Source organism: Sinohyriopsis cumingii, chromosome 10 (genome assembly GCF_028554795.1).
Source record: "Sinohyriopsis cumingii isolate HCF-2022 chromosome 10, ASM2855479v2, whole genome shotgun sequence".
NCBI lineage: Eukaryota > Metazoa > Mollusca > Bivalvia > Unionida > Unionidae > Sinohyriopsis > Sinohyriopsis cumingii.
In genome coordinates this window covers 63392011-63414762 of record NC_142970.1, presented here as the reverse complement: position 1 = coordinate 63414762, position 22752 = coordinate 63392011, and the positions used below count along the sequence as shown (strand labels likewise).

General features: G+C 33.6%; 1 protein-coding gene across 2 annotated transcripts in view; it reads left to right on the top strand.

Annotated features, from left to right (window-relative positions):
• Nucleotides 1-20447, top strand: part of LOC149790263 (spermatogenesis-associated serine-rich protein 2-like) — a 154350-nt gene extending 133903 nt beyond the window's left edge. For both annotated transcript variants that reach the window (XM_089972305.1, XM_089972304.1), the window contains exon 16: nt 1549-20447. In XM_089972305.1, the coding sequence (XP_089828431.1) occupies nt 1549-1895 (347 nt within the window). In that variant the 3' untranslated portion in view covers nt 1896-20447. The remainder of the gene's footprint in view (nt 1-1548) is intronic.
• The last annotated feature ends 2305 nt before the right edge of the window (nt 20448-22752 follow it).

Genomic DNA, 22752 nt, shown 5'->3' with positions numbered 1-22752 from the left:
AAAGTGCTTATTCAACTGCTGCTTGAACAATTATTTTTTACTTTCTGAAAGTTCACTATAAAATGGCTGTCAAACAGATTTGTAAATTAGTATTGAAAATACCCCTATAGCATGTACATGAGAGCTAATGCACAGTTGTTGTTTTTTTACCTTTCTTTCGTCTTAATTTCAGTATTGTCAATAAAACATTAATATAGCTATTCAGAGACATCACACTGAAGCATTAAGGTCGGTGTATGATCTAGATCATTCTTTCCAATATAATCGTTCATTATCTAGGTTTATTACAGATGTCATCTTTGGATACCATGCATTGGTTAAATAGTATTTGTTTCAGTTTTGGGGGGTATTTTTACAAACATGAGTAAAGTTAGAAAACAACCGTGATCGTACAGTGCTTTTTGAATTCCACAGCATAACATTATCCCATATGTTTCTGACCTAGGTCATTACGTTTTAAGGCTAAATCTACACATAATATTTAGACTTTGTTTTAAATGAATTGTATATTTTCATTAATCCATTTTCCCGGTAATTTGAACAGCATACAGTCTATTGATGTGGTATTTTCTACGCAGTAATCTCTGCCATAATAGGTTCACATATGGTTTCGAACTGGTTTTAATAAGAAAATAAAGCAAACACAGCAATTAAAATCTTAATTTTAGAAAGCATTCTTCCTCAATTATATTTTTAAACACAAATTTCTTTTTCAATATTGGTGTTTGAGTTTCAACACTGAAGTTGGTATGTTTTTCATCATCAAATGGTATGTCTGACTTGTGAAAATTGGACAGTGATAACTTGCTCGGTAAAGTCAGTCAAATATTTAAACTCATTTTGAATAAGAAATAGTTTGTTTATTGCTACAATTGGTACCAACACTGCATACAGTATATTTTTCCTTGGGCAGCAACGCAACACTGTCAGAACTACCCGACTTTGATGAGGGAGCATCTCAGAAGTGTAAAACGGCTGTCACTCATTGTACATAAAAAAACCTCACAGGACAGAGTCATTTTCATTTTCCTAACAGAAGGATAGCACTTTTTTTTAGCAGCTTAGTGGCCAACTTTACCTGTTACTGGCATATTTCGTGTTTGATGGAGTTATTTCATAATTAATTTATTTGAAGTTAGAGACCCATCTTTGTCTTCACTTGACTGCCCTCTAGTTACAAAAGTCATGTAATATTTTTCCCTTCAAATCACACCCAACCCCACCCAGTTAATAGAGCTCTTTCTCTCCTGTCAGCTTATCCATCCATCTTCCATTTTCCATACATCCATTATGACCTGATAGAAATGTGTGGGTACCAAAATTGTGCACTTCCAATCTTTTGACCTAGGTGTATTGTTTCTGTTTTGCACCAGTGTTTGTTGGACATCATTCTTTGCCAGTTATTATTGATTGTATTTAGTAATTTTCATGAATGTTTTATTTGCAGAAATCTGATTCATTGTGAATAAAGCAAAACAGCGGTTTGACCTTACTGTAAAATAAATAGAAAATAAAGTAGACTTTATTTTCATTTTTATTTTCTTACAGTTGGCAGCCAACGCGGTGGAAGAGGTCAGAATAGACGAGGTAGAAATTTTGGTCGACAGGATCGATGGGTAGGTGGTGGTGACAGAAGAGGTGAAGGTCAAGGTCAAGTTCCTCCACAGAATTATCCACAGGGTTCTGACAGGGGAGAGAGAGTCGTTCTGATTGGTAGAAGCACCCGGAATCAGAACCAGTCTCGTCCACCATGGTCAGGTGGACGAGGGCGTGGAGGAGGCGGTTATAGAGGAAGAGGAGGAAACTCTGGCAGACCTAGGAACCCAATATCTGACTCGGGAACAAATGTAGAGTCTAGTCAATCGCAGGCAAGCAACATGACAGCATCTGAATGAAAATTGACAGTGATAGTCACATGACTGGTCTTTTTTTATGTCCACAGAAATTGCACAAATATACAGTTGTTTTCTCCTTTATCCCTAATTGAAAATGTAATTACATTAAAGGTTTATTTTTGACTATTTCATAAGGAATGTGAGAGTTGAATACAAGGCTATCAGAAAAGCAACATGACAACAGAGTATGTCTGATTAACAGATGTAGTCGTATAATATAATTGTTTACATTTTTGTTCTGTTTTTGTCTACATTGGAGGAGTTGAAAGCTGTGATCCCTTTCCTAAAATATCTGCAAGTGAAGGCGTTTTTTTTTTTACAATTGAATAAATGTTGAAAGTTTTATATCACTAAGCAGAGGTATTACTAACATGGAGGATCTATTTTAGTTAGGTTCAGTTGAAAGAAAAAGTCAAAAAGTTTGTGTTTTTATCACTAAACAATCACTGTCTGTCCTGGTGGCTTTGTATAATCCTCACTCAAAAAAAAATTTAAATTTCATATTAAAAGGGGCAGTAACAGTACATGTGTTGCATAATTGAGAACTTTGTTAATTTAGGATCATTTTCCTTTTAATTATATGATTTCCCCTGGCATGTTCTGTTCTTTAAATTAATAGAGATATGTTTTCACTTTTCTTTCAGATATTTTTTTTCTTAAACTTGATGGGTAAAACTTGGATTCCCCCATCAAAAAATAATTCACTTCTAGTTTTCAGATTTTTGTATGTATTATCAGTCTGATTAAAGTTTGTCAAAAGTTGTTTAAAATTGGTGATGCCTGTAATCTACAATTTGGATTAGTTTTTATGTAAAAGAAATTTTGTCAGAAAAGTGTCCACTTTGTAAGGTGATGAAAACAATAGACTGATTAATAACACTGGAGTTGATACAGATTTTTATATGTATTATCAGTCTGATTAAAGTTTGTCAAAAGTTGTTTAAAATTGGTGATGCCTGTAATCTACATTTGGATTAGTTTTTATGTAAAAGAAATTTTGTCAGAAAAGTGTCCACTTTGTAAGGTGATGAAAACAATAGACTGATTAATAACACTGCATTTCATACAAAGATAGATGAGCATTGTTTGTTTTTTTACACTTCACTTAACATATAATGGGCATTATCAGCAATGGAAAATGTTTGCATTATTTTTTAGCAGTCTCAGAATGAAAACAGTAAAATGAATCCTGTCAGAATTTATTACCTTGTACATTACAATCTCCTGATATCAGAATTTGATAAAAATATGACTCAAATGTTTTTAAAATATGCAATATTTTGGACAAAATGATCAGTTTTGCTTAAAAATGCCAGCAAGATGATGTCCTTTTTTCTTTTAATGAGAACTTTATTCTGCATTGTTATAGTCCATACTATTTGCTTTTAGTTCTGAATGAAATTCTAACCTGCAAAGAAGATGAAGCTAAGAATAGATAACTTTCTGTTGCGTAACAGGTTATGACTTCATGGCTTTTGACCTTATCTCAAGGCCTTCATTAAAGGAATTGACTTCTGGATTGAAGTCACGTGATCAGCTAAAGGTAGATCAGATGACAAAATCTTTCTGTACAAGGGTGGAAGGTCCAATCCGGAGTCACAGTTCAGCATGAGCTCCCCCTCTATAATTTCAGTTGCTTATTTTTCTCCTCAGGGTATTATTCTCTCTACCAAGTATTCAGACTGGATTGGAACTTACACTGTTGTCATGTGTCAGCATTTATTTTGATCACATGACTCCAATCCAGAAGTTATTCCTCTGATAAGGTCAAAAGCTAAGGAGTCATGACCTATTCCACAACAGAAATGTATCTATTCTTAGTTTCATTGACTGCAAATGGCTGTAGCAGGTAACAAGTTTCATTCTAGAATGTAGATAAATGTATATATATTTTGCATCTATTTCTTTTTGTCTTTTTACTGTCCCCTATAATCTCTGTCTGCAAGAATAGATCCATGCGCTTATGTTATAATGCTAACCTTCTGTAATGCACAGGATTCTTGAGGGATAAAATCTACGTGTGAAATTAATATCGGTAAAGTTGTTTTTCTTTAAAAATCTGTTAAATTATTAACAATGCAAGTACAACATCTGTGAAATTTATTAGCTGCAAAATAGCTCAGCATCAGTAAATGACATACAAAACAAGGTTTACAGTACTTGAAATTTGCACTGTTGAGAAAAAATATGCAATTGTGCAATTCTTGTTCTGTTCCATGCTGTCGAATGTAAACTCCACTATAGCAGTATTTACTCTCGCGTTCTAATTCATTGACCACTAAAATTGTTGATAGAAGCATGGATATTCATTTTTATTATATGATCAAGTTTGCAGCTAGATTTGTTGATAGAAGCATGGATATTCGTTTTTATTATATGATCAAGTTTGCAGCCAGATTTGTTGCATTGGTGAATAATTAAAAGATATTTTTGTATGAAAAAACATGTATATGATGATCTATCATTAATTTCTTGCATCTGCCCAAAATGCTTTTGTGTATGGCTGAAATGGAAAAATAATCAATTATATGGTAAATTTTTAGGTACATGGAATTATTTTGAAGGTTGTAATAAATTTGATTGCCTCTTGTGAGAATGACATGAGAAAAGGCATAGTTAGGTCTGCATGAAAAATAACAATGAATCTGTCCTTGGTTTTTGCTTTTTTTTGCAGGTTTTATTGTAAAATATTTTTCATTCAGGCCTTCAAATTGTGTTATTGTTTGTATATTTTCATGTTAAGTGTTCTGCTAGGTTTAAGTAGAAATTCTTAATAAAAAATCATTCATTATGTAAAGAATAAAAAAAATAAACAAATTGTACCAACTGTATTAAGTAAAAAAAAAGTGTGTACAATACTTTCATCATCTGCAGCAGTTGGTATTAGCCATTGCACCAACATTAAGTTAATAGTTACTAAAAATATAACTGGGTAATGTATGGTTTTAGCTTTTTTTTATCTTTTAGGATAGTAATTATAATCAGTTGATTTAAAAATAATGACAAGGAAAACATATTGAAATTTTTATTTCAAAATTCCCAGATAAATATGCCATAGTTTGTTCTAAAGATTCAGTGCATGCCAGCTATAATCTCTCACATTTTCAAGAGATTTTATTTGAATATTATGGCCCATAAAGTATAATACTGACTGTACCAGCAGTGTCAGAGGCCTTGCTGACACAAGTATGACAGTGCATGCTATTGGAGGCTTTCTAGTGATTGTTATTAATTTTGTAATAGCAGTAATTTTCTTCTTTAAGTAATGTCTGCAATGCCTGGTCTTCATATATATCTATAATCTTAATGCCATGTGAAAGATATTATTGATGGCCAGTAAAGTAATCCCAAAATGTGATATGTGAAGAAATTATATAAAATCCTGTAAATCACTGTATATTTGGGCACATGCATTTTGCAAAATATTTAACACTTGTAATTAACAAATGATAGGTAGAAATTATGAAATATCATTAAAGCTGCTATAGCACTTGCCTGTATTTAAGGACCACCTGTATATAAATTCCAGATTCTATAGATTCTGTTACATCATTGTATATTAAGACCAACCACTCATGAAGATTACTTCAGGAGGGTACTTGTGATGTCATTAGACACAAATTTGTGACATAAAATTGTTTTGAGTATTTAATTTACAAAAGAGTCAAAAGAGCAATTTGGTATGTCAGATTTTTGTGCCAAATTTGCCGAGATCAATTTCATATTTGATCATATATCAGTTCACATTACTGGCCAACTGAAATCTGCAGCATTTTCATATAAAGGTTAGGGAAAAGACGAGATGGTATTATCCAACTTTACGCAGAGCAGTTAGTATTAATTGTTCTGTAAAATTACAAACAAGTTGGAAATGATTATTTATTATTTGACTTGAAAATACATTACCTATCCAATTCAATCATTAAATTACAGCAAAGAAAGAGTTTTTACTAATGATACGAAACGCATTCTTTGGGGGGTTTTTTAATGACGTAATTTTGATGCTACAGATATCTTCTGTAAAATATGGCAGATGTTGTGAACAGATGTTGAAAATCCCAATTACATATTTTACACAAAATTGCATACATAATGGCAAGCAAACTTGTTCATTTGGAACTCCTGAGATGTTGATATTGTAAGATTAGATGTATCCAGAAGACTTGATTTTGAGACAAGTTTTGGTTGTCAACCAGTGAGAAGACCTTGGCATTCTTTCATCATCTGTTGCAGAACTCCTCATGACTGCCTTACAAACTGAGGAAATAAAGTTTGTTTCTTGAAAGGAATTGTGTGTCAGAGCTGCGTCTCAAATTCATGAACACATCAGAGGTTTGGGTATAATTGTTGAATAGCTCCGAATAATTTATGAAGTTATACAAAAGTATAATGCATATCAGGAACAGTTAATTGATAAGTAAGATTGAAATTTCCAAAGAATTGTTGCAGTAGAATTGGTGTTTTACTTCACTTGCTCAGATCCATAAAAGTACAGTAATGAGACGGTTGAATGGAATATGTCACAGATAGTCGAGATGTCTGATTTTTCCCAGTAATTAAATGAATTTGTCTCATTCATCTGCAGTGTTATAAATTTGTGAATATCAGATGTGGATCTTATTATTTTACATATATATATATATATATATATATATATATATATATATATATATATATATATATATATCTTTAACTTCAACATTTGCAGGGCTATATGGACTTGCGTTTGCAAGTTTCTTTGTCGTTTTAGTGTCGGGGAGAAAGTGACTGAGATTGATGTACCTCTAAGTTGACTTATTTCATCAATAATGAAGACTAAAGTTTAAATGTTATGAAAATACATATTCCTTGGTATAATTTGAATGAACATTGAAAATTCAGTGTTTAACCATTCCTTGGTATAATTGGAATGAACATTGAAAATTCATGTTTGACCATTCCTTGGTATAATTGGAATGCACATTGAAAATTCAGTGTTAACCCATTCTTCAGTTTAGCTCTTAAAATTATGTATAAAACATAAAATTTTGTTGCAGTGCTGCAGGTAATTCCAACAGGATTAAGGGACATCATATATAAATTTATAATTTGTCTTGGATAGATTCATTTATTTCAAATTCCAGAACAGCATTTAGGTCTAATACCTATGCATTTTTTAATAGTGGACTAGTGTTACATGCTTTGTACATAGTAGCAAGAAGTTTCGTTAAGACTGAATGCTACCCTTATGTCGGCTTCTTAAATGTGGATAGGTATTGTTTTTCCATTAAATCATCAACAATTTTAAGCTTTTTGTTGCATCGGAATATTATATAGTGGAAAAGAAAACAAATATTGTACCATTTTTTTGTGGGACTGGAAAATCATTGTAAATACCATTGTTGCAGTTCAGTTACTTTGTGCAATTAAAAAAAAAAATATTCTACTTGAAACTGGTTTGAAGTTTAAAATTTAAGTGCTGTCTTTTGTTTCCATAATCTTATCTTATGAAAAATTTAAAAAGACTGCATTCATCATGGGTAGTAATCTAATTTTGTTGATATTCTTACTCTGTCTTAGCAATATATTGGAATGCATAGTTGACATCGCAAAATAATTATTTTTTAGAATGTAATTTACTTGGGAATATGCCATTCTAGCCTGTTATGCTGCTAGTTCTTAAAAAAAAAGACATGCAAATAAATCCAGTGTACTTCAGTGAATTCTAGTGTAAGGTATGTATTTTCTGTATATATTAGGCCAGTTGTAGGCAATGTAAATGGTGGAGGTGATGACATTGTTTCCTGCAGGGCTTGATGCTGATTGATGCTAATATTATGCTAGATTGGAACTTCGCTATAACGTGATAATTGGGGTCCAAAAAATTGGATTGTGTTAATATCAGGGTCGTGTTAATGCAGGGTTTTACAATATGTCACATATACGTATATTCATGTCTAATGTATGTGATGAATAGGGTATCAACACCATTTACTATCGTGCCATTGTGGCATGCAGCATCCATAGTGCATGTAATTCCATTAAAAATTGTACACAGATTTACAATATTTAATAATTTTGTCCCAGATCATTGTGTCTGAATTCAACATCTAATATACAGCATGAACGGAGTATTAACACCATTTACTTGCCATTTGATATCGTACCATCAGGGCTTGCAATTAATCCATTTTACATGTAATTCCATTGCAGAATTTGCATACATATTTAAACTATTCAGTAATTTTGTCACAGATTGTTATGTGTCTGAATTCAATAAGAAAATTAACAGCAAAATTAGGTTAAGAATGACATAGCATGTGTACAGTTCATTATGTTCCAGGGTCTATGAACGGTGTCTGTACAGATTTCATGCTGCTGAAATTTTCTTCTTTGCATTTTTCTGTACATTTATCCATTGCAAATTTCCAATAATGGTCTCTTGTACACCCATTTGTTTGAACGTCTACAGCAAGAACAATTAATAATCAACACATGCTTTCAGCATGCATATAACTTTTACTTCAGATTTTGTGAATATTGAAAGAAACATGTGAAAACTACTTTACTAATCATTGCACAAAGTGCAGAGAATGATTTGCGTTGGTGAACTTGCTTTTCTATAACGTTTAAATATTTTTATAAAAGAATAGGAAATTAATAGTGAGTTCATAAACAAACACCATACACTTTTAAAACCAGAGAACAGAGTGCAGTAGGCCTGCAATGGTCACAAGTCACTTTTATTAAAAAAATTAAGCTGAATGCATGTACAATTTCATACCCTTTCAGTTTCCAGCTAATAAAACAGACATTATATACTGGTCAACTGATTACATCTAATAACACTGCCAAGCCCAGCAAACATGTTGGCGGCTTTCATTTTTTGATGGTATTTTAATTTGTAAGAATCTGTTATCAACTGCTGAAATAATTGAAGACAATAAAAGGACGACTTACTTACTGGCTTTACTCTTGGATCAGTAAGAAATAACATTTCCAGTAATGTTTATTTTGGCATAACACTTTAAGAACCCGGTGAAATTGTTAAATTTCAGAAGCAATGCCACGATCATATTATATTAAAATTCATACACGAACTCTTCCTCAAAATTTTAATAAACGTTTTACACACTATTTCACGTAATTGGAACAAAAAATATTTTATCACATGCAAATGAATATATAAAATTTTAGGAGCCATGCCACAACCGTGTTATATCTGAATTTGCGTTATGGTGAGGTTATATTGCAGAGCATTTTTATTGGTGAATATTACAATTTGAAAAGTATAAAGAGTTTATTTGTAGCCATGCGATGTTTATTTTTTTGTTGGTGTGTAAAGTTTCTTGAAGTCTTTAATTTTTTCAATTGCTGCTATCAGATTAAACTTTATACAGTATTACCACCGGAAAGTTTGTACCCAGATATGTTAGGATTCCTTCTTGCTTCCTCATCAGGGTGTGATTTGCAAGCAGCACATAGTTCAAGCTCAGAAAAAGTTTTATTTTTCATAACCTGCATGATTGTATTCTGCCAACTTGTGCCTATTTTGTTCATATGCTTATGACACAATGGGATTTATTTTATAAAGCTTGAAATGTCAACATTCCACCATTGGAATAGTTTTATTTAAGGTTTCCATAGGCATCTAAAGTCTTGCAGTTTCTTACCTTTAAAAAAAACAGTGTTTACCTTCATTTGTGGCTACTCTTTTATTTGCAAAATACTAGCAATATTGCAAGCTTCATTGCATTATCAGTCTGGAATGAAAGAAAGTAAAATGAGTCCATTGTCTTTTTCACTTTGCACCATGAAATGCCCAAATTATTTATGTCAATATTTTCATTCAGGGTGCATAAAATTTGTAATATTTGCATAGAAATTGTCATTCAGTATCTCAGGATATTATTTTTTTAAATTTAAAAAAAAAAATTTGTACAAGGAAGCCATCATATCAATGAATGTGCATTCATTTCTTCTGTCTGGTGATGTTCAAGCCATGAGCGTTGATTTTAAGATTCAGCCACATGCATCTTCATTTAAAAGAGACCATAAATGAATGTGTTCTCCTTAGTATTATTTTTCATTGATTCGCACAAATTTGACGCACATGTTGATAATTTGTAGATGCTTAGAATGAGTCGTCTTTATAAATGATTCATACTTTGTTGGGTCTTTAAAAGCTAATCCACAATTAATATTAAATTCATGTTTATGCTCACAAGACTGCTATAGCCACATCTGCCATTGTACAATCCACCAGGAGATCTGGGCCTAGTTGTTAGGAAAAAATCAGTGGTAGAAGCAGTAAAGACTTTGACCTGCTGGTACATTATGTGACAATAGATTTGGGTTTATGTTGTTTGCAGTTTGGACTCGACTTACAAAGAATATATGAAGTGTCATACCTTGGCGTTGTCTTATACCATACTGTGCAATACAGTTTTTATCCGAGTTATATTGGTGTGCCACACATGTAACACAATGCATAGAAATTTCTGTTGTAATATTATTTTTAGACCGGGATTTTACACTTAGTCTTGTGCTATTGGAACTTAACTGCTGAATTGTAGAGATCATATTGTGAAAAAAGATGGAATGCACGTTTACTTGTTTTTTTTCTCATAATTATTGCACATTATGCCATGCTAGAAAACATTAATCCGGTAATTGTGTTAGATTATTTCCTATGTCTAGCCATATCTATGAAACTTGTTATACTTGTACAAATAGCATATATTGCAAACATATATAGTATTATGTCTCATTTTTTGTATGTATTGGTTAAGTGTTGTAATAAAATGAACCTTTTTGCTTGTTATTTTGAATATGCAAATTGATGTGTGTGTGTCTGTGTGAATACATTCATGTGAGTGTATCAGTGTATTCAGATAGTATTACCATGTGTAAGAAATGCGTAGATTTATTGATGGTAAAAAAAATCTTTTATGGAGAATGAACTCAACCATGAGGATCTCTGAATATATATGCATGTTATATTCTACATATAATCCAGATAGGCTAGAGAAAAGTAGGTCATTTATTACTCATTTTCATGTTTTGAAATATAGAATATATGTTGATTTTTTTTCTTGTTATGATATCGCAAAATACTGTTCACTGAATAAATAGCAGAAGACTCTTGGGTCAGAATGTCAGTATATCTTGTCCTTTATAGCCCACCTGTAAAAAATGAATACACCTGAGAATGTTATATCATTAAGGTTCTTGACAGTTTCTTTGTGAACAATTTTCAGTTGGTACATCACTGCCATAGGAAATATCATTTATTATGTTTTCAAGAACTCTTCCTTCTGATGTTGGTAATATTTTCTACAGTTGTTATATATGTTAGGAATTTAAGGTATTCATGCTTCAGGTAGATAACAAAATTGTCAAATTTGGACAAAAAATGCATTTCCTGCAATTATGAAATAATTTTGAAATTGTTCACCCCAGTGTTACACCTGTTTGCAAAAAAATGGTAGATTGAAATGCAGTGTTACTGACTACTGACATCAGGGTGTATGCTACGGGCAGTTCAGACAATATATTCACCCCATTGCCTGGTATTTTGCCCAAACATGTAGAAATAGTCACCCTATTGCCTGACATTTTTTCTCAAACATTGCTTAGATGTAAAGTTGACTTTACCCTTTTTTTGAGTCCTCAGACATACACAGGTACCTAATTGTCATTGATTGCTTTTGAATTATTATTTCAGCATAAACTTTTGTTGTTTTCAGTTAAAAAGGCAATTTTTAAAAATCTGTTTAAATTGAGTATCTTTACACTTTTTATAAACATTTTGGTCTTTATTATTTTCTGTTCAAAAACAATTTGAAAGTTTAAACATAGTACATGTATCTACATGATCATTTTTAAAAAAAAAAAAACTTGTGTCAGCTTAATGATTATTCAGTGTCTGAAATTTCTGCTGAAAACTTGCACAAAATGGTTGATGAAGTGTGTTAAAATCCATTGCATTTGTGGTGAAGTTGCAAGAAAATAGTCAAGGCTGATTTGATTGATAATAAAGGTAAAATAAGTTTTTTTCTTCATATTTCATCATGTAAAAGAAGGATGATTGGGTATCTGCCTCCTTATTTCACTCTGAATTTAATTTGTTTCAAGGTTGGTCTTTTGCATAAACAAAGTCCTCAAAGAATTTTGAAGAATCAAAATGTAAGAAAAATTTAATGTTTTCATAAAGTGTTAAGATTATTTTGTTTGTTTTTATGTTTGATTCAGAGGATTAGTAAAATGTAATGTCTGTATTGTGTGACCCTTTTAAGCATTCAAAATTTTGACCTACCTACACTTATTCTCTCTACCACTTTGTCCCTTTTTGGGGGGAAGAACAGGGTGGAGATGTAACTTAGCCCTAAAATTTGTGTCCATCATGGATACTGTGTGAATTTGTTATTTTTCTTTGGCATAATTTGTTTTGAGTGTTTTTGTGAGAAGAAAACAACTTTTTTATATTCCTGATCATAATGAATATTTGGCATTTTAATTTTCGTTATCGGAATTTATTGTTTGTGGAAAAATATGTGCCAATTGTTATATTAGAATCTATCACCATTATGTTATAAAATAACTTGCTGTTTTAAACTACCTTCAGGAGAGGGGATCAAGAAAACAATTCCCCATAAAGTCATCTCCTTCAGAAGGAAAATTAAATTCAAGCATTGAAGTTAGGTTGTTTGTTTTGCAGACCAATCTGAATGTAAAATTATTGAGTGAGAAAAGAATTTAGGATTTCCAAAAACCTGTGAAATTTGATATTTTAGGTCAATCTGATAAATGACTGATCTTTGAGTGATGTGAAGAACTTGTTATGGAAATTAAGTTGTGTGAAATATTTATCAACAAAGTTTAACTCCTCATCAAGTACCATAGAGTCTCTATAGGACTGAAGGGACCTAGCAAAGAGACACGGTTATAGTCACAAAAATTTCATATAATTGCAGAGATTTGTCTTACAGAATACTTCGCTATATAACACCTTGTTCTATTCAGAACAATTTTTATTTGCTATTTTACATAAATATAAATGATAAAGGACAATATACATGATCCCTTGAGTGTCTGTTATAGACATGTACCTGTTAAATCTGTTGTCCTTTTAGTGTCTATTATAGACAGGTAATTAATTTGAGGTCCCATGAGTGTCTGTTCCAGGTAGGTGTCATTGAAATTTGTGATCCCTTGAGTGTCCATTATAGAGAGACATCACGGAAATTTGTGGTACCTTGAATGCCCATCATACCTGTCAGGTAAATTTGATTGTCCCTTACAGAACCATATCCATTACATTTAAACATTTTCTTGGGCCTTCAGTACAGGTTTAGGCAATTCATTCCAAAGTTTCACTAGATTTCTCCAAATTTATCCTTAGATCAGGATTTGAATTGACATAAAAGCTTCTCTTGCACTTTTGAGATATACATCAGATGTAGAGATGATATAAAGGATGAAAAGTGACTAAATTTAATGGATTGTTCAGCTCGGGATATTTATTTGTTGTTTATTTGTTGATAAATGTAAAATATAAATTTAAAATATAAAAAAGAAGTTGAGGAATTTCTCAAATTTAAGAAAAATCTTTTTCAACTTTTTCTCAGCTGTAAAGCTCAACTCTTTGAAATAGATTATAGCTTTTATGACTGCATTTGAACTCCTGATGCCAGTTCAGTATTCATTGAAATATTCACTATTACGAATGAAGCTTTTAATGAGATATTTAACAATATCAATTTGAGAAAGAACATTAAATATATTAAGTGAAATTGTGGCCTTATTTTAAATTTTTGGAGCTCAGGTCTACAAGTTTGTTACTGTGTAGCAAAGTTAGAATCATTGATTGCTGGTCCTTTTCATTTCTGAGGTACATGTAATCTAGAATCATACTTGATTATGCGGTTTTCAGCTTGAGCTTGAGTTTCTTTGCTCAGTATTGTGAAACTGCTTGAGTTTGACTCAAACTCAAATTTACCTTTGACACAAGTCTTTTTTGGTAAAATTGGTGCGAAATAAATTATACATACATAGCAGACATCTGTATTGAAATGTAATTCTACTTTGCATATTGCTTCAGTTTCAGTATGTTTATCGTCCTCTGCATTTTCAGAAAAAAGTAGGGGACATAGTATAAGCGTTGTGCAATAATTTTAAAACTGTTTAAGGTACGGATTCAACGTGGTATACTTGTACATCATCACAAGAAAATATGTTGTATACTGCATGTGAGGTGCTATCCTAAAGGCCAAGGGTACAGTTCAATATTTTTGGTTTTCATGACATTTTCCCATCTGTTAGATCAAGACATGTAGAATGGCATACTTGTACATACTAGGTATTTGAGATAACACATTTGATTTTTCTTCATTGTCAAGGTCACATCAATAGTTGACATTTTCATCCATTCCTTATTTTTTAATTACTCTTTAATACTTTGTACTCTACATCAGTGCTAGGTGTCAGATACCATATTATTTTCAGAGTCTAGATTATGGCTCGATATATTCTTGTAATCTAGTTCACTTTACCCTCTTCTCTATCCTATGGTTTAGTTGGTCCTAAATGAAAATGATGCCGATCTGACGTCCAGTAGTGCCACCAAAGTGATCATCTTGAAATCATTTTGCTACTTCTTTTTGTCAATATGGGGTTTTCACAAAAAGACTTCTTAAAAAGTCTGGATGGTCCTGATTGAAAATGGCCTGCATCTAACTCCCAAGATGGCAACCAAGACAACCATCTCGAAAATCCTATCACCACTTCACCTGAATGGATGATTATATCAGAATGGGGTTTTCATTAAAAGACTTCTTATGATGTTTAGTTGGGTCCCAGCTAATGTCCAGTGACTACCACACTGGTCATCTTGAAAACCTTTTTATCACTACTCCTCCTGAATGGATGGTCACGTCAACATGGGGTTTCATGAAAGACATATGAGGTCTAACTGGTGCTAAGTAAAAATGATGCCGATCTGACATCTTGAAAATCTTCTTATTATTACTCCTTGTGATTGGATGGGTGTATCAGCATTGGGTTTTGATTGTATGGTTGTATCAGCATTGGGTTTTCAGTATAAGGCTTCTTGTGATAAAATAACAGCAATGTGACATCCAATGTAAACACTACTGTAGCCAACTCAAAAACCTTATAATAACTCTTCTAGAACAGAAAGTCATATTGATGTAGGGTTTACACCAGATTCTTGTGTCCATTTTGTCTTAAATGAAAATTGTGTCCATTTTATGTCCTTTATGACAACCATCTTGAAAATCATGGAATTGCTACTCCTGAAAGGATGGTCATATCTTGAAAATATTATCTCTTCAAATGGATGTCTATATCACCATGGTGCTTTCACCATTTGACTTCTTATAGTTGGTCCTAAAAGTAAATGGTGCTGGTCGTAAATCAGTTATGGCTGCCATGATGACTCTCAAAAATCTACTACCCATGAATGGATGATCATTATGACATGGGGTTTTCACCCAAAGATATCCACTTTGTCCAAAATGAAAATGGTGCCAAGCTGGCATCCAATATCTGTACCACAGCAGCTAATTTGTAAATCTTTTTAATGCTGAAGGATATCATAGATGGATTCAGCACTAGGTAGTTAAAACAAGAAATGATCTTGTCTCAAATTCCTGGTAATTCTTTTTGCACCGTAGAATGGCACTTTCTTTGAGGAGCCCATTTATTGTGAATGATCATAAATTGAGATAAATTGTACCTTCAAGTTGATCAGTTTAATAAATACATGTCATGTAGATTTGTGGGACTTGATATCCATTCTGAGGGGGAGGACACTAAAGTCGTTTAATCTGTACTCTGGTTATCCAGATGTCATTGTGTACTAACATATTTATACTTGCATTCTTGCAAGTGATTTTGTAATTTATCATAGCCATTGATCAGGGTGAAAGGGATGGTAACAAAACTTTTAGGGTACAGAGTTTCACAGCACCTGTTGATGCCAAGTGGATGTAGTTAACTGTAGTTCAGAAAGGTCACCCTGACATGTGTTTGAAATCACAAATTCTCTGTTGTTGATTTGCAACATGTAGTTCAATTTCTGGGATACTGTTGCTTTTATTAACTTTAAAATTGTATGGTGCATTCAAATATGGGGAAAACCATTTTCAGCAGTAGATCACAATGAACTAGTTTTCATTCTTCAATGGTTGCAATAGTCATGCATCAGGAAAGTCAGTGAGGCATGGTAAATTGGGGGAGGAAGAGATGGCTAGATATTAAAACCAACATGGTTGAGCTTCTGGTAAGATGCACCATGCATTTGTATAGTAAATGCAGTAGTTAAGAATTAGTGACATTTATTTCTATACATATTGTTATATGTAGATAATTAATTAAGGCCAAGTTACCATGGTGCCAAGTCAGTTTAAGTATGTTTGTTCTTGAAATCTGTTGTAATAGAAAAAGAAAGCTATGCATTCACTTTTTAATGGGATTTGACAGTGCTGTTTAAATTCTTTAGCCAACAAGCACAAATGAACTGAGCATCTTAGCTGCCAAAAACAAACTCCTTTTATTTTACAGGAGAAACATTTGGCTGCTATTAAAAAGGGAGAAAATTTTAAACAAAATATAATTTGTATGGTATTGTCATTAGTATGAAACAAATTGATGAGTTTTAAGTTTTTGTAAATAAGAGCATCTTTTATCAGAGGTGGAAAGGGCAGAGGCACTGTTCTTATGATGCACTAGTTGTTTGCAACCACTGCCTTTTTTTAAAACCCAATCACTCCACCCAAAATATAGTGACCTGAGTGGGACATATCATTTATACAACATAGAAAACTAAGAAATTGCCCATCCAGCAGGCCCAAAGCTTTTGAACAGGTTAAAGCTTTAGAAATTTCACATCTTCTGCAAGGGTAATAGGGGTAGGAGGGAAGGAATGCGAGGGCCTAGTACATAATTTAGTGCACAGAGGCCTGGGTGTGGTAAAGGGGGTGGGTGAAAGAACTTATATTGTACTGACTGGTAGAAAATGGAAACCTAGCTGACATCTGCAAGGACCCAGATCTGCTGTGGCCTAATGCACCATAATATAGGGACTTGTCTGCTTTGGAATAATGTACCAGAATATAGGGACTTGCCTTCTGTGGCCTAATGCACCAGAATGTAGGGACTTGTCTGCTGTGGCCTAATGTCCCAGAATCTAGGGACTTGTCTTATGTGCTTAATGTGTCAGAATATAGGGATTTGTCTTATGTGCCTAATGTGTCAGAATATAGGGATTTGTCTTATGTGCCTAATGTGTCAGAATCTAGGGTCTTGTCTTATGTGCCTAATGTGTCAGAATATAGGGATTTGTCTTATGTGCCTAATGTGTCAGAATCTAGGGACTTGTCTTATGTGCTTAATGTCTCAGAATATAGGGATTTGTCTTATGTGCCTAATGTGTCAGAATATAGGGATTTGTCTTATGTGCCTAATGTGTCAGAATCTAGGGATTTGTCTGCTTTGGAATAATGTACCATAATATAGGGAGTTGTCTGCTGTGACTTAATGTGCCATAATATATGGCCTGGTCTGCTTGGGGTCTGAGCTATTCACTTAAATTGACTTTCGGGAGAGGGGCTGATATCACCTATTCATTTAAAGCTGCAATTATCTGCATTCAAATTTGTCTGCACACATCGGTGTACATGTTATACACTTACCGGTATTTCTCGTGGCAGTGCAGCTACCATTGGCTGAAGGGGTCTTTTAGTGACATGTAGATTATATCTCCTGAGCAAATCATGTTTGGTGACTTAAAAATCCACCTGAAATAGCACAACCATCTGTCATGTGGCCATTTTGAATTTCGCGCTCAATATGGCTGTTACCAATTACCGGTATGAGTCTAAAGTGTACACGGGTTTGTTCTGGAATGATTTGCATGCAGAAAAATCGCATATTTTAATGAACAGGTGACATCAGACCCACAGTATCATCCATCAGTATCAACACCGATTTGTGGGGTTGATTTATCAGACTAGAGTATATCCTGCAGTGTTATTCCAAGACCACTTGCAGGCTAATTAGTTGCCTGTCAGTGTTGTACGTTGCTTCATCTGAGGACCCCATTCTACAAGCGATAAAGAGAAAGAGAGCAGGGTGGGGTATATATATATATATATATATATATATATATATATACATACATACATACACACACTGGTGCATTGAAAAGTGTGATAAAAAAAAGGGGATGAATAATACCAAGTTGATGACAAAATGCACACGTACGAAGGGGCAAATTCAACATCGTCTTAAAACAGACTATGAGCTAGGGACAGTGTAGCTTGGCTCTTTTGGTGTTTTAAGGTATAGCAGATCTGGGTTTAGATTGTGTGCAGTGGTTTTCTATTTTACATGTGTAGTTAGAACATCTAGTCATTTTCATTTAAGCATATATATATATATATATATATATATATATAGCATAACATTTTATGTTGATTTTTCAACTTTAATTTTTTAGGCCTTGGCAGTTAATCATTCCCGTCATTTTTTCCCCAAAACCACTCAAAATTTCCTTACCATATGTTATCAGTTACAAGTTGAGTCCATCTGCAGTCAACTTAGACCCTGTAATTGTCTACACAAATTTACAATGGCAGATCGGGGTCTGTATAGTTTGCAGTTTGAATCAACTTAAAAGTGAGTGTATATGGTAATGAAATCTTATCTGAAATCTGTAGTTTTATTTAATAATGAAAATTACTATTAAAATTGGTATTGTACTGCAGTAAATGTGAATGAAATAGAACTATAAATGTGTGATTTAATTTATAGCTGTACTTGTCAAAGAACTGAGAACTTATGCCATGGTGTGTCATCCGTTAGGACAAGTTTGGTATTGCCATTCATTCCAGGATCTAGCTGGTCCCAAGTTACAATAGTGCCCCTTGGATATCTAATATGACCACCACAGAAAGAACAAATGGTAAAATCAAGATGATATTTCATTCGAGGACTAATTATGGTGTCTATTTGGTCCTAATAAAAATTATTTTGACCTGATATCCAACATGGTTGCCATCTTGAAAACGTAATCATTCTTCCAAGCTTCAGGTCATATTGACATGGTTTTCAGCTAAAAGACTTCTTATGATGTTTAAGTTGGTCTTGAGTAAAAATAGTGCTGATCAAATTTCCAACTATTGTCACCATGGTATCCGTCTTAAAACACTGCTACTTGTTGTGGATGACTGTCCATGAATCGTGTAGGATTTTCACTAAAACACTATGGAGATCATTTGGTCCTATGAATCGTGTAGGATTTTCACTGAAAAACTGGAGATCTTTTGGTCCTATGAATCGTGTAGGATTTTCACTAAAAGACTATGGAGATCATTTGGTCCTATGAATCGTGTAGGATTTTCACTAAAAGAAAATGGTGCTGATGTCACATTCAGCATAGCCACCATGTGGTTATTGGTACTTTTTATCAACATGGGGTTGCCACTAAAATACTTGTTTATAACTGGTTCTAAATTAAAATGGTTTAAGTCAGGCCTCCAAAATGTCTGCCATCTTGTTAAATCTTATCACTAACTTCCGAATGGATAGTCATAGCATCACTAAAAAGACTTATCAAGACATAATGCTAGGTTTCAAGATCAAAGGCCATGACAGAATTTTGTACTGCACTTAAGTTAACCTGTGAAGGCAGGAGTAAGAAATATTTTGGTATCAAATGTGATGTTTTCAAGTTATTCAAGAATATCCGAGATAGGTTTCAGTATTCAGCAGTTAGAAAGAAAACAAGGACCTTTTTAGCCAGTAGAGCTTCAAGCCCTTGGGGTTTATTATTTTTTTAAAGGGATTAAAATAAATTAAAATGTTTAATTCTTTTAGTGAGGAGACGGGTAAAAGTAACAGTGCCTAAAAATATCCAGTACATCAAGGTGTTGACGTTATGACATGACAAATGAAAATTCGTTTTGTTAACCTTTTCACAAGCTATAATATTTAGTGAATTGATGCAACTTTTTGTACTGAAGAGACTCATTTTACACTTACTAGTCACACAAAGAATTGAAATGTGTTTCTCCTGTTTTTTTAAGCCAACTTTGGTGGAAGCTTGGTATGGAGATCATTATTGCATCTGTAAAAATGTGTCCAAAATTAACTTTTCTGTTTAAAGATTTTTTTCTTTTATTTCAATACCATTTTATCCCATCCTTTTTGGATGTGGAATATAGCTCAGGGGCAGGCTCCACATGCAGGTCATGGCTTGCTTCTTGTGTCACAAATGAGAATGTAAACAGTCGTACATCTTTTCTGATCAATTGCATGTTGGGAAGTTGATTGAAAGGTTATTATATCACAGTATTTTCTTGAAATACATCATGTTGTCATGGGTTGGGTATCACATGTTACACAGTTAATTAATAGTTTGATGATGTTTTTGCCTCTTTTTTGAATAATTTTAACATTGATGTGCTACATACAAATCACTTGGTGTGTGATCATTGTTCATTACAGTAAAATATAATCTTGTGATGCAAAATGTTTATATTTAGAAAACACTGTTGAGTTTTACTTTCCCCCCCCCCCCACTCCATCTACATTATCTAACCAGTCAAAGAAAAATACATTCATTAAGTTCTGCATGCATCAAGTTACCATTTCTTGTCCCAACCGTCTTTCCACTAAATGTCACAATCATTGCAACTGAGATAACATTTAGTTCTTCCTTAACATATATTTAATCTCTGGCACTGTGCAGCAAAAATTGTTGAGATTATGGCATGACCCAAGTTTGTCACTTTCCCAACAAATAATACAAATGTATTGCAGAATGTAAACTAGTGAAAAAAATGAGGGAATCCAAGGGGGGTGTCCATACTGCTAGGTAGACTAATTAACCTGTAAATGGACTTAGATGTTTATCCCATTCATCACTCTGAAGCCACAGTGGCTCAGAGGTCAGTGTGCTGGAATTGCGCCAAGAAAGAGGATTTAAATACTGTCCATACCTAATTAGATCAGCTGACATGGCATATCCCAGGGCAAGGCACTTTGCCCCATTTTGCCTTGGCAGGATATAACCATTGTGTTCATGTTTCAGTTTGGTACATGCATCTGTACACATGTAAAGCAAAGTGTACACAGCATGTGCTCTCATTGTTGCATTGTCGTGAAAGAAAAAAAAATGTATGAATAAAATATACTAGACCCAGTTTGAGTGTAACAGTACTTATATTTTGAGCCCACCTCAAGGGTCGCATAAACTAAAACCCACTTGACAATTTGAGTGGATATTGGTGGTGAAATATGGGGTGGATGCTGGTGGCAAGACAGTCAAGGACGATACTGGTGGTAAGATTGTGCGGATACTGGTTGTAAGACAAGTCTGTGTGGATACTGGTGGGTGGTAAGACTGGGTGGATACTGGTGAGTGGCAAGACAGTCTGGGTGGATACATGTGGCAAGATAATGTTAACAGTTCCAAGTTAAAAAGATTGTTACAGTAGATAAAGAAAGGTTTTGGGCGTAGATGACAATTTAAGCCAGTCAAGTTTATATGCTGGACTGGTAATATGGCAGTATCATGAACAAGTTTTAACAACCAGCCCTCTGTAACCAATGGTCAAAGGACCCACTTTACATTTTTGGGATGGCACTACATGTTGCAATAAAACATCGATTCAAACAGATAGAACCCAACCCTCAGCCAAACCAGGTGTGCATGTACATCTCAGAACTTAATATTCAACGCTTACAATGATTAAAAGTAAGAGAGATATGGGTTTTAACGCAGAAACTGCTTGTGAATTGGAGTCCAGTTTAATGATCACTATTTAGATCTTGACATGGCATTAAGCTGGTGAACAAATACCAATGGATCTTGACCAAGCATAGTATGAAATATATTTCAACCTCATCTTCAGTTAAATAATCAATGTCACATAGGGTTTAACTTTAAAATCAGAGCTGGTAGTTAGAGGTGCCACTTTAACAGGACGACTTAAACCAAAGTTGGGAGAAGATGGGCATTTGAGAGCCATAAATCATCTAAACGATACCAGAAATACTGGATATCCAATTCACAGAGGTGCAAGGTTACACGGCTGAAATGCAAATAGTAAATTTGTGCTAGAGAGAATAAGTTGGGAGAGAGAGCAATCAGGACCCATAACTCTTCAAAACAAGAACTTTTTAACATTTACAATTAAACTCTTCTGGGTCTTGTCAATATAAAGCTGCAACCAAATAAAAACAAACTTTGCAAAACATTTATGGGGAAACTCAAGTTGGTCAGGGCCCATAACTCTTGTAAACAATATTCTGAAATGCTACAAGTCAGACTGGAGGAAGTCGTATGCCAAATATGGTTCAGATCCAAGTGATTTTGGGGAAGTTATCTTGCAGAAGAAAAACAAATGTAAGAAGAATGAGCAATCAGGGGTCACAACTCTTGAAACAAGACTAATACATATAAAACATATTCAAGTCTAGAAGACACTGTTCAGACCAACTGGCATCAGAATATGAAAAATGGTCCTTGAGCTATGCCTGTTACAACCATGTGATGATATGCAATCTATTTTCAAGGAGTACAGTTTTTTCCAAAACGGAATTGAGATGAAATCCATAAAAGGTACATCATCTTGAAAGTTCACACCAGATTACATTAGAGACGGTTATGCTGAATGTTTTGCAAGCTATGCTGGCTACATCTGCTGTTTTTAAATGACAATATTGTTATCTATTTAATGATTGTAACTCATCTGACTTAAGGCCCTCTAATATGTACAAAGTATTCTCAGTTGTAAAGTATCCACATGCAAGTTCCATCTCAAAAGCAAGTACATGTAAACATACCTAC